Source organism: Cupressus sempervirens, chromosome 4, assembly GCF_028749045.1.
Source record: "Cupressus sempervirens isolate cs-2001-9-10 chromosome 4, ASM2874904v1, whole genome shotgun sequence".
NCBI lineage: Eukaryota > Viridiplantae > Streptophyta > Pinopsida > Cupressales > Cupressaceae > Cupressus > Cupressus sempervirens.
This window is the reverse complement of record NC_143121.1, coordinates 573,473,765-573,487,058: the sequence shown is the minus strand read 5'-3', so window position 1 is coordinate 573,487,058 and position 13,294 is coordinate 573,473,765. Positions and strand designations below refer to the sequence as shown.

The window sequence follows — 13,294 nt, the reverse complement described above, 5'->3', positions numbered from 1 at the left end:
CTTCATGAGACAAGATTCGACAGGATAGGAATATGCAAATCAAAGAATTAGTATGTTTGATTTTAGAGCCCGATCAGAGGTTTGGGTCAATTTTTAAGGCCAGTCAAATGACCTCTTGACACAAAATTGACAGTTTGCTAAAAGATGTAAAATGAGCTTCAAATTCACTTTCAATGGTTGAATTTGTTCCAAAAATAGTGTGAGAGGGTGAATGAGTCAGTTTTGCAGTTCAGGTGTTTGAAAACAAATTTTTTTTTAGCTAGACCCATTTTGGGCCCAACTAAATTTGCCAAATTATTAAAGGAGGCATGAAATTTTATTGGTCAGAAGGATTCCATCAAAGCAAGATGAATTCCAAGGGTGAGGGAGAAAGCTTTCTTGTTTCATGATGAGATTTCAATAATACCCTATCAATGGAAAAGGACCTAGGGTATTTGTGATATATGTTTTTGGCATGTTCTCCATATTCTATTAGTCAGACAATTGTAGAAATCAACGTTTGCAAGGAAGAAAGTAGCCATGTGATTTTAAGGGCTCGTAATAGAGTTTTATATAATAGGGGAAATATTCACAAGGAGGGTCCGACAAGGCTACTTTGGCAAAATAGTTGTTTAACATGAAGCGTTTAGGCTTCAATGCTTCATGTTTTCTCTCTGATGTGAGAGAATCACATGTCAAAGGTGAATTGTATTGCTTGCAATCTCAGCTCTTCAATGATCTCTCTGATGAATATAAAATGTTTAAGAATATAGATGAAGGAGTAGAAGAGTTGAAGGATCATTTGGAAAGGGCAAGGCATTTGGATTTCCTTATAGTCCTAGATGATATTGGTCATTTGGAACAGTTGCGTGCTCTGTTATTTAAGGACATGCTGAGTCCAACCAGCCTGGTAATTGTAACAACACTTGTCCAAAGTGTGTCAATTGATGCTCATATATGATACATGATGAAGGGTATGAATAAGGTTCATGATAGAGAGCTCTTCCATAGCCATGCTTTCTAGGGACAGGATCCACCCATTGCATGAAAAATTGGTTGGAAACTTTGTGGAATGTTTATGCATGAGATGTGCATTTTTGGGAGTTAGAACTGGAAAAGGTTAGGAAATCTCTGCCAAAGGATATAATGGAAAGACTTATAATCAATTTTGATTGGCTGAATAGTCATAGGAGACAAATATTTATAAGCATTGCTTGTTTTCTTGATATGAAGTTGACATGGTATATGAAAATTAGAGCTTCTTTAATCAGGAGCGCATTTGGTTTGAATGTTGAAGATGCAATTCAACACTTGTGAGATAAATGCCTAGTTGATGTGAGTGGCCATTTCTAGAGCTTTGAAATGCAAAATCACCTTAGAGACCTCGAAAGACAAATGGTAAATGAGACAAATCTAGCAAAAGCACAAAATGGAAGAGCCGCAGGGAGAACTATAAAGGGGTGTTAATCCCACATTGCCTGTATAAGGGGCATTTTAGTTCTTTAAATACCAAAGCACTCACAAAGGATAATATCTACAAGAAACATCTTTTTGAAAGGCGCACAATGCATGGGGAGGGGCCTGCTTGGATGGACGTGGATGATAGTTGGATCTAACTACAGCAAAAGTTTTGAATGAAGATGCTCGCATGATGACATGGCACTCGACGCATAGGATGCTGACATGTGTCCAGATCAAATGGTAGGTGCATTCCCAAAAAATGAAGATGCTCGGTAGTTAAATAATGTGGGAAAGTGCCTTGCCCCACTTAGAGGTGATGTGGCAGGTTGCAACAGAGAAACAAGGTGGTCATTCGTAGCTCGACACATGGTGTGTACATGTGGCCATTCATAACATGACAAGTGGTAGCATGGAGATTAGCTAGAGGCCAAGTTGGAGCTGTCAGATTTTGCCAAGTAGCGAGATTCGATAGTTGGCACTTGCCCACAATATGGAGTTGCAAGGAGGTTAAGAAATGCGAGCAAGCACCAAGCTACCATGTGGCAGTGAACCCACCCAAGGATGATGTGGCGCTAGGTGCAAATGTCGACCAATCAGATGCTACCACATGGCAACCTAGTCAAACCAAGTTGGACTTGAGATCTAAGGGTGAAGGAAAAATGAATTTTTAAAATATCAAATTTTTAACCATTTTTTCTAAAAGTGAAGGTCATGTGGATGTTTTAAATTAAAAAAATGGTTTATTATAAAGTTTGAACTTTAGAAGTTTTTAATTTTTTGAATTTTTTAAAGTTCAGTCATAGAGCCACAATAGGGGTAGATTTTTCAAAGCAAGATTTAGGTAGTTTCTTGTAGGCGAATGTAGTGATATTATATATCACCGGAATTGGGAGAAGATGAACTTTTCGATTATGAGGTTAGTTTTTGCATAGGTACTCACTGGTTCAAGCTATAGGTAGAAATGTAAAATTTGGGGCCTTCTCAATGAAATGAGCTAAAATTGAAAATGCAATTACAAGATTGGTAAAACATGGTAAGAATGCATTTGGGGTTGATTTTGATCACCTTTATTCAGTTTAAACCCAAATTTTTACCAGCATTTCATGAGGTTTTCAGATTTTGGGCAAATAGAATGGTTTTCATCATTGAATAGGAGATGTTTCAAGTCAAATATAGAAGATTAATGAAAGCCAAATTGGATCAAAGGGGAGAGTGATTAGAGAGATTCTTTTCACTACAAAGGAGGGAATTTCAAGTGGACACATGTCATCTTTAGATTAGATCCAGGAATTCACTTCTTATCTATATCTTTCTTCCTCTCATCCATTGTAAGGGAGGATTCCAATTTTGAGAAGAAAATTGAGTCACTACTGAGACAACATTATTCAACAATTTCTCTTGTATTGAGCAGCATTTAAGTTTTATGTTGATATATCTGATCTGTTAGGTAGTTTTGCATTTCACTTTCATGCATCTTATTGTATTTGTTTCAAAGAAATGAATGAACAGGTAGTAGCAAGTTAGTCTTCATTCTGATATCTTGTCTCTAATTCATGCTATTTGTGATCTTTTGTGTTTTGTAAACAAAGAGTATGAAACTCAATTGCAATCTTTTGATTGTATATGTTGACCTATTTTTCTTATGACTCAAAGAGTTATGTAAATGTTGGATTCATTAGCATAGGATTGCAAATTTTATGAAGGGATAGGTTGAGTATGAGATTTAGAAGGATGCAGATGTCTAATTCACAAAGTGGATAGATAGATTAGGAAGTATGGAATATGTCAATGACTTTTAGGGATGTGTGTTAGGGATTTGTGTTACTGGCCAATAGATAAGGAACTGATCATTTTGAAGGATCATAGGGTTATGTTTTTCATGTCATGCTTTGCTGAACTCAACATCATTAATCAAATGATTTCCCCCTTTCATGTTGAAGAGCTGAAAAGGATGCCCTCACTCAGCTTATGAATTGCATTATCTTGCACTTAGCTAATGCAAATCTATGTTATTGCATAAGTATCAGGAGATATAAGGGTTTCATCTACTATTATTAGGTTTAGATTTATGTTTAAATTGTATTGGTACCATATATCAGAACCTCAAGGTTAACCCACCTAGGTTTTCCAGAGCTTGAAGTAGAAGAAGGGTCTAGCCTTATAGTGTGCATGGTGTCTAAAATGACATGTTGAGGATGGGAGTTAGCTAACCCTAGATGTTTCTTATTCTCATCAGGGTAATTTGAAACCTGTAGCATTTCAAAACACCAACATGTACCATGTAAATGTCAAAGATGCTTTTGTAATAACAAGATCTAAGACAAACCTCCAACATTTGCAAACAATCAATAAATATATCAATGCCAACAACTCCCACTCAATTTTGGTATTGAGTAACCCATGGCATCTTAAAGTCCATTTCCTACATGAAGACTCTCCAGGTCTACACTCACACATCCAAAGTGTTAGTACCAAGTGAAATCAAGATCTCCAAACCAAGAAGATAGAAACCAAACTAGAAGTTAATCCTACACTGTCACTTCATCACTGTCACAAGCTCCCACTAAACTATATCCAAGCTATCCATGATGAAATGATGAAAAAAGCATCCTCTAACCATGAGAATCAACCAAGGCATCAAACCATCAAAGAATTCAAAGTGCACATCATGAGCTCCTCAAAAGAAACCAAATAACCATGATCCTCAACCAAGAAGATATACCACCATAACCAAATTAGGAATCCAAACTAATGAACATCAAGGATATACTTATATATCCAATCATGTCATCCTAAAATCTATGGTAACATGATCACATCTATTAACTGAGCATCTAAACTCTCAATATATCCAACCTCTCACCATAAAATAGTCAATCACAACCCTCTACCATGACTATACCCAGTAACAACATCTCATCCCTTCTACATCAAGAAAAAATTAGAAAATCATGTGACTTAGGGCATAGACAACCCAAATCCAAGTCACCAAGCTAAATATGAATCAATAATGAAAGATCAATGAGTAAAGAAAACCCATAACCAAGCCATAAATGCAACCTATAAGTATAGATTACTTACAACACTACACAACTTGTAGACCCAACAAGTCATCATACATAGTCATATCAAATAATGATAACCATATCATCATGAGACCAATCTAAAATATGAACTAAGTATAGAATGACAAGAATCTTAAATTTCCAAACATACAATGTCATAAACTTACAATGCTACCATAGTCAATATATACCATAAACTATTCAAATTAATATATCATCAAAATGTAGAGCTTTTTGTTGACTACTCAAAGTCCAAAATCTAACTCTGTATGCCCAAGTTATGCCCTAATTTGTGCTCAAAATAAATAACATCTAAATTTTATGTTCATAAAACCTAACAAAATATCAAAATCATAGAACCAAAACTACACCGAGTTGTAGTGCTCTAAATTAGCTTTCCAACACCTATAAGAAGTTTGAAATTTGATACCTTGAGAGAAAGTTATGGCCATTTTACTAAGACAATATTTTTACCATTTTCAATTCGATTTTTTTTTGTGATGAAAATTCTGACAGGATCATATTTGATGTCCATCATGGGCTAAAACTTAAAAACTCTTTTATTTCCTCTAAACATGGCCAAAATAGGGTATATTATCTATCATAATTTATGGAAACATTGACCCGGATCCAATGGTGAGGTTTTTTTTCCCCTAGGAGGTCATTTTTGCAAGCTCCCCCCTAAAACCTTCATTTAAATGAAACATCTAAAAAATCACTTTTGTCTAACAATTTCACATGCCCAAAATCAACCAATATCTCATCATAATAGCAAACCCAGAACCCTTAGATCTACAATAAACAACTCACATATCTTGCCCTTTCTTTTATCCTTTCATGCATTCTTATGGATTCAATCTAGGGTTACAATAATAAAATCCATAGCTTTGATACCAATTGTAAGGAAAATTGCAACAAAGAATATAACCATTTCCACATAACCCATAATAAATCTAAGATAAATATGTAAGTGAAATCCACATTCAAGAGAATAGACAACATATCCACAAAAATTGTGACACAAGATATACCTAGGAAACCATCATTGATAAAAAAAACCAACCTCCAAAAGAATCCATTAGAATGTATTATAAGCAAAAATATCATTGCAATACAACCATGGAAGTCTTCAAAGCCATATCCAAAACCAAGAAATAAATGTGAACAAACATGAATCCACACATCCCATGCCATGCTTCCAACCTTCACAAGTGCTCCCTTGGCTAACCTATTAAGCCTTGTCCTACTCAACTCTTTCCCTTTTTGCCTTCTATCTTCTAACACCAACAACTACCCTTGTGGCTACTTATATAGTAGTAATTCTCACAATACCACCAAGTGGTATTACATAAATCATATGTCAAAACCATGTGCTACCTAACCCATTGACCCCACATTTAATATTAAAATTTAATTATTTTTTCCAATATTAAATAATTACATGAAATATTATCACAATGTTACAATACAGCTCATCAAGTATATCCCATGGGATTCTTTACATGTCGCATGTCCATCTAGGTGCAATATTACATAAAATAATATAATATAATATAACAATATTATGTAATGTGTGCAACACCCATTATCTCAACACTAACTAGACTTGGTAAACATTGTCATCTGAACTTGACAAACACTGGAATGCTTGATAGATACAAAGAACTATTTTTATTGCCCAAGTTAGCTCAACAGAAACCGACTGGTGAATGTATGACATTTTGTGTAACATCAAAGACAATATATAATTGATCAATTATTTTCAACATCATCAACATGAAGTTATGGGAGCTCTCCTTCCTTAGTTGCTTGTCCTTTTATTTTTTCTTGAGTGACTAGAGGAGGTGGCATCAGTGACCCTTTTTCTGGAACATCCAAATCCTATTATGTTGGTGGTGGAATTCCCATAGGTCATTGAGGAAGAGGAGGAAATTGATTCCAATCTTCTCCTAAAGGCTCACTCATGGGAGTATCTCTAATCCTCTCTCCCACCATCTTAGTGTCTACTCACATAAAGTTAAAATTGGAGAGGTCAAAGATATTAGTTTCTTCACCCTCAATATCCTCTATCTAGTTTTGTTGTTCATCCTTTAAGATTGATACTTGGATAGGCTCTCTTAGAGTAGATGGAGGTGTTTGTGTAGTTCTTCTTCTCCGCTTTCCTCTACAGCTTTAGTTGAGTGAGTTCTTTTGCTTAAGGCAAATTTTATTTTCTCCCCTTCTTGTTCATCCTTATCTTTTGGGATGGTCTTTGTAACCTTTGGGGATAGATTATTTTCTCCTCCTATTTTTCTTTAGGCTATGTATGTTCTGGTAGCTCTTCTTGAGGCTGTTCTTGCTCAAATTAAGGTTCATCATGCTCCTATTGAGTTGGTGTTTCTTGGGCCTTAGCCTCTTATCTCTTTTCCTCAGGAAGTGCCCTCTTCCTCTTCTTGCCATGATCAGCCTCAAATTACCTAACCTCTCACTCATGTTGATACACCATTTTCAACTTTAATCAAGATTGAGCAGGGAAGGTTGGTACAATTACCTTTGCACCTCTACCTTTGATTGGCCTAGTTGTGGATTATAGGGGCCTTTCCTTGGGAACTAAATCCATCTAAAATGGCTTTCAAATCTATTACTTTTTTGGCTTGACCACATGTCTAGCTCGATGATCTATTTCATCATTTTCATCTCTCCTTGTCTCATCATTCATGATAGGCCTATCATAGATTTTATCTCTATTATATAAAGGATCCATGACTTATTTGGCATCCTTCTCTACAGCCTTTAAAGGAATATTCATTTTCAACAAATTTTTTCCTAATTATAGACTCATCCTACAATACTCCCTTATAGGGACATCATATTCATCTATAATATTCATCCAATTATCTTCCAATGCTTCAACATGTATGAACTCTTTTCTTGTCAGATGTTGCACAACCAAAATATTGTCAAAGAATGAGTGTGGTGAGTTTTATTCTTCGAAGGGATACTAATCCCATTTAGAGTTGAAGGTGTAATTTCCTTGTTTTTGTACCTGTGAAATGTGGGCCTCTAAACCTCACAGACACTTCAACATAGTCTTTACCTATGGAATCATCCTGGAATAAACATGGAATAGTTCATCCAAGAAGAACCAACAGAGCGACTTTTCACCTTCTATCTAAAGGTATTTTTCCTGTTAATATCCTAAGATTTGAGGTGTAAGCAACCAAACCCTCTAAGAAAGAAGGATTTAAAGAAATGCAATTGATCTAAATGAATGTGCAAAGTATTCTATATGAGAGATGCAATTTATTCTATTAAACAATAAAAGACATTAAACTAGATGTATGCATTATTAAGCTAGATGAGAATCTAAAATGATAGCAATGTGGAAACTAGAAAATAAGGTGAGTACTCAATTTGACAGCAATTCAATAGCATGAAAATTCAACCTCTATAATGAAGAATTAGGAGTTCCTTAAATAGAATTCCTGGAATCCATCAACGGGTGAGATCAACTCGGATCGACGGTCAAGATTGAAGCAAAGATTTAGTTAAGATGGAAACTTCCTTGTGCAGGTGAAGTAGACTATTTCTGATCTGAGTGTGATGAGTGGTTAACTAAACTTGTCATAAGTTTGAGAGCAAGTTAACTAGATTGTTTCCAATTTGAGAGAAAGTTCACTCAGAGTTTCCATTTAGAACTGAAGAGAGAATTTTGAAGAGATTATTTTATTTAATAAGTGAGATGTGAGCTCATAAATGCCTTTTTCACTTCATTAAATAATTTCATTTAATTAATTAGGTATGACTTCCTATTTAATTAAATAACTTTGTTTAATTAATCAAAATAAGCATATTTATTAAATTAAATAAATTTAATTCCTTAGTACATTAGCCTTAAGGTATAATTTAATTTAATTAAAGTATAAATACTTAATAATTAAATTAAATATTAATCAATAGCTTTCAATGTGACTAATATGAGTAAATACTATAGGAATTAAATAACAAGTATGATGAATGCAAATTAGGGTTTTCTGCATCTGACAATTAAGTCAAGTAGCAAGTAGCAGAATAAGAATTGCCTATTAGAATAGGTCTTAGGATTGATCAGAAATAGACCAGAATTGGTGATCATGGCAATGAGCCAATTTTGGGGTATTACAGTTTCTACTTCACCTCAAAAGAGTTAATTGTAATGCACCATTCCCATGTTTTCTTATGCTATTTTATCACTATGTCATAAGTAGCAGTGATTTGGCAGGCTATCACCAAAAGTATCAGCCTATCTAAGGGGTAACTTGGGAACCTTTTAGGGTAAAATAGAGTACTATCTACCTAAAGATATGTGAATTTTTTTAATTGAATTTAGTTGGAACTAATCTTTGTGATTCTAGCTGCTATGTCTACTGACATTCTCTTTTCTTAATCATCGATGATAAATTGGATGATGGAAAAGATGAATTTATAATTAACCACTTTGTATTCCACACTTTTCAATGGGAGCTTCCTTTTTACTAGTTGTAGGTATACCACATAGGACCTATAATTTTTATCTTCCATGCTTCCCTTTCTACAGAGGCCTATGTAGTCATTGGTTCTAGTTTCCCGTAAGGACATAATGTATACCATCACTCTAAATCATCATATGAAATCTATAAATATTGGTCCACCCTTGGAAGGTGAAAAAATCTCTCTATTTTTTTAAATCAAAGGTCTAAGACCATCTCTCTTGTTATGCTCTTTACGGCCTTTTTCTTGGTCACATAGTGCTCAACTAGTTTCATTATACATTATGAAGATTGAATTGATGTGGGGTGAGATGTTGCATTTAAAGGCCCAACCCAAATTAAAGTAGATTGTGAGGAATGTGTCCCAATCGATGTATCCTAACTTTGTGTCTCAGATATTGGCACTCCCATGCAACAATCATGACTTCTTTAAGGCTTGTTGGTATTTGAAGGCAACAAGTTTTGGTGCTAGCTTCTCCACCATGGAAGATGATGAGGATGTCATTTGATCTATATGAATAGGGAAAAAATTAGTATTATGGATATCAAAAGTCAAAAATTCACCTAAAAAGACCTAGATTATCATCAAAATGAAGCAAAAACTAGTTGAAACATGTCCAAATGAAGATTCTACCTAATGTGAAACTTAGTGCACCCTTACACATGTGCTAGTGCACTTTAATAGCCTTAAAATGGCTTATTTTGCATAGTTACACACCTACACATGAGTACATCTAGGAAAGGTGTGCACATGTGCATGTGTGAAATTGTGAACATGCATAGTGCCTTGGTGCAAAATGAGGGGAGGGTACCTTTTTCATTCATTTCAGTGTGGAGGTGCACACCTATACACCTCATAGGAAGTCCACAAGTCTTTTTTTTTTTGTTTTAAGTCCTTAAGACTAGTTTTTTTTGGTCTTAGGTTTTTTGATTATTTAGGATTTATGGGAATGCACACATGCACACCTCAAGGAGGTGCACATTTGCACACCTCTTTCAAGATGTCTAGACTTAGTGTGTTATTATAGGACTAAACAAGTGCACTAGTAGAGGGACTTAGTGTGCAAAGGTGTGGTTCAACAAATGAGCAAGAGCAAAGTGAAGTTGGTGGGGAGGGATCAAGTCTTATATAGATCTCGGGTGCCTAGTGCACACACCCATAGGTGCGCACCTACTTAGAGGGTGCACACATGTGCATCCCCAAAGTGGGGTGCAATGGACATGTGTATAGTTGAAGTGCTAAAGAGTCCAAAAATAAGATTTTTCTTCTTTCCAACTGTCTGAACATTTCCAGTCAGAGACTAGGGTTTGACCCAGACCTAAGGTAGGGTCAAGAATGACCAAGGCTCCAGACTCAGAGACTGGTATGGGAAATTAATGCAGGGGGTCCCCATTTTCTACATGAAAATGAGGTGTACATTTTGAAACAACAAAAAATAGCCCAAACCAAAGGGAAGAAATGACAAAAGAATTTTCTTCATCAAAAAACATTTTTCTAACATGTTTTATGTGATAACTAAATTTTGAACATTTCAAGAAACTTTCAAACCCCTTGGGACTCAAAAGTTTAGAATCTTGAATCTTCAAGATCAATGTGTGTTCAGTGTATCCATTTCCTTTGATGTCTTGAGGTGTATTCTATCATTAGTATCTAGAGACTTAGAGAAAATATTTAGGTCCATCAGTGCATTCATTTGGAATCCTCATAAAACTTATTTGGTAATCACTATTTGACTAGATGAGAAAATGCATTTTGAGGGCTCCCTGTGAGTTATCACTTTTTCATTTTGAGTCTTTGGTAATGTCTTTTGATTTTATTTGTGGATATCACATGTTTCTACTTCATTCTTCCTAGAAGCATTTTGTATAGAATAGGATAGCCATTTTGGACTGCACATCTCTTTATCTGATTATCTTTTACAATCACCTAGAATCTTTAGATTTAACACCTCTTGTACTTTCTTTCTTTCTTTCCTATCCTGACCATGCTTTGAAAATGTGGCCAAGGCATTGGTGTTGTTTTCCATATTCATTTTTTGGTTCATAACTCTTACTTTCCTTTTTTAATGAACTTTTGGGAAACTCTCACGCCAAACAATGATCTTAGTAGCTCATTGAAGAGACCCTTTTTTTTGAACTAAAAAGTATTGAATTATCCTTTGTTATTGTCAACCTAGATTTGAAAATCACCAAGATAATCAATCCTTAAAAAATTAAAGTGTTGAGAGCTATCAATCTCCAGTTTCTTATTTTAAGACTGGAAGTCCTCTACAACTACAAGCAAACCCATTTTCAATTGGTACAAGAAACAAAAATCATCTAAATGCTTTGACAAAGAAATACCTCTTCCCTAAAGTTAAAATCAAATAGAGTGATACCGAATGCATCAAGAATGAGGCTTGATTGCACCTAACCCCCAAATTGACAAGAAAACACAACTTTGAAAGAAAAACATAGCTGAAAGAAAATACACTTTCATAAAGTAAACACACGATTGGGAGTAAAATTTTATTTTATGTTTTGAAAATTTTCCACTTTTAGCCCTCAAAATAATGTTTCAAAAACTAGGCATTGACTAGAATTGGGACCAATTCCCTTGTAAATAACTTAGCCTAAAAGTATTTTCTCCCAAAATCTTTGCAATCTGATAAGGGAAAACCCACAAGCATTGAACCTTGGTATGACTACATAGTTTTTCTTTTTCCTTTTCTGACAAGAGAACAAGGTTAGAGATTTTGCAAGATTTTACTGTGGTTTTCTTGTTGAACCAATATGTTATGACACCCTAATGTTTTTACATGTTCTCTAAAGATGATGTCCTATTCTCATCCAACTCCAAGAGATTCATAAATCTAATTTAAACTCTATCAACATCCTCAATATACCCTCTCATCAATACTAGTTCCTATCCATATACAAGTAGATGTAGCAATGTTTCCAATTCATTTTTAATCCTAACTCTTTCTGTCCATAATGCATATTTAAGTTGGGTGTGCCAATCTTTTGGGTTCTTCTTTAGCATGCACTTTATCATTGTGATCAAGTTCTTATTGGTGGACTTAACCAAACCATACCCTTAGGGATAGTAATTGGATGATAAATTAATTATAATTAGATTGTCTAATGCCCATTAAGTAAGGAAGATTGATGCAAAAAAAGACCCATTATCACATACTAGGAAGAATGGCATTCTGAACCCAATAATAATATGCTCTTCCACGAAATTAGTAACCACTATTGTTGTACAATTTTGGAAAGGTTCAGCTTCAATCCAATGTGTGCAATAGTCTATAGTTTTGAGGATAAAGATATTTCCTATAGATGACGGTAGTTTCACTAGTTCAATAAAGTCCAACCACCACTTAGCAAAAGGGCATACCTCAAGTACTAGTTTAAGTGGTATAGCTAGATGTCTCTCTATACTAACACATGTTTGACAAATGTGGAAAGAGTGTACATATTCAAATGTATCTTTAAAAATTATAAGCCAAAATTATCCTAATCTCAAAATCATATGGGTCATAGCCTTTCTTGATCCATGTCTCATGCCATACTTATCATGATACTATTCCAATACCTCTTTTTCTTCTTCATGTCCCAAACACTTAACATAGATTACATCATAGTTTCATTCGTAAAGTTTCCTACCTTGAAGAATATAGGATTCACATTTCTTCTTGAGTCCTCTGCATTGGGAACTATTCATCCAACTAGGGTATTGATTCCGCAATATATAGTACACAATATCTTGATACCAAACTTTGGTGATATTTCCTTGATCAATGTCTACTAGAGACACTATGATCTTCTATTCATTTCTAGTACATATTTTGTCATCAACTCTGATTTTATTTTTATCTATCATTTTGGTCATCCCTTCTCCTCTTACTAGGTTCATTGGTTGAATTTCCAAGTCAAATTCTTGTAATATAGCCATCTATTTTCCTCTTCTTTTTCCTAATTCATTCTGCATCAGTAATGATTTGACTGTAGGATTTGGCACAATAGCATATACCTTTCTCTTTATTATGTAATGGTAAAATTTCTTGATTTCCTTTATTAGGGAAAAAGATTGTTTTTGAAGATTGGAATAGTTCAATTCAACATTCTTTAGTGGACAACTCATGAATGCAATAGGTCTCTCATCTTTTGTCTAATTTTGAGTGAGAATCCTTGCAAATGAGTGTTCTAAAGAAAAATAATAGATTTTCAAGGGAAAATCATAATTTTAACTTACAAGTACTAGAGATATGGAAATAAATACTTTGATGTATTTGAAAGATTTCTTTATTTTAGGAACTC

At 34.5% G+C, this 13,294-nt stretch overlaps 1 protein-coding gene across 1 annotated transcript in view; it reads left to right on the top strand.

The window, feature by feature from the left end:
* The first annotated feature begins 616 nt into the window (after window positions 1-616).
* LOC149562496 (uncharacterized) overlaps window positions 617-13,294 on the top strand; it is a 42,647-nt gene continuing 29,969 nt past the window's right edge. The window contains exon 1 of the mRNA XM_089827988.1: window positions 617-889. Within this exon, the coding sequence (XP_089684114.1) occupies window positions 617-889 (273 nt within the window). The remainder of the gene's footprint in view (window positions 890-13,294) is intronic.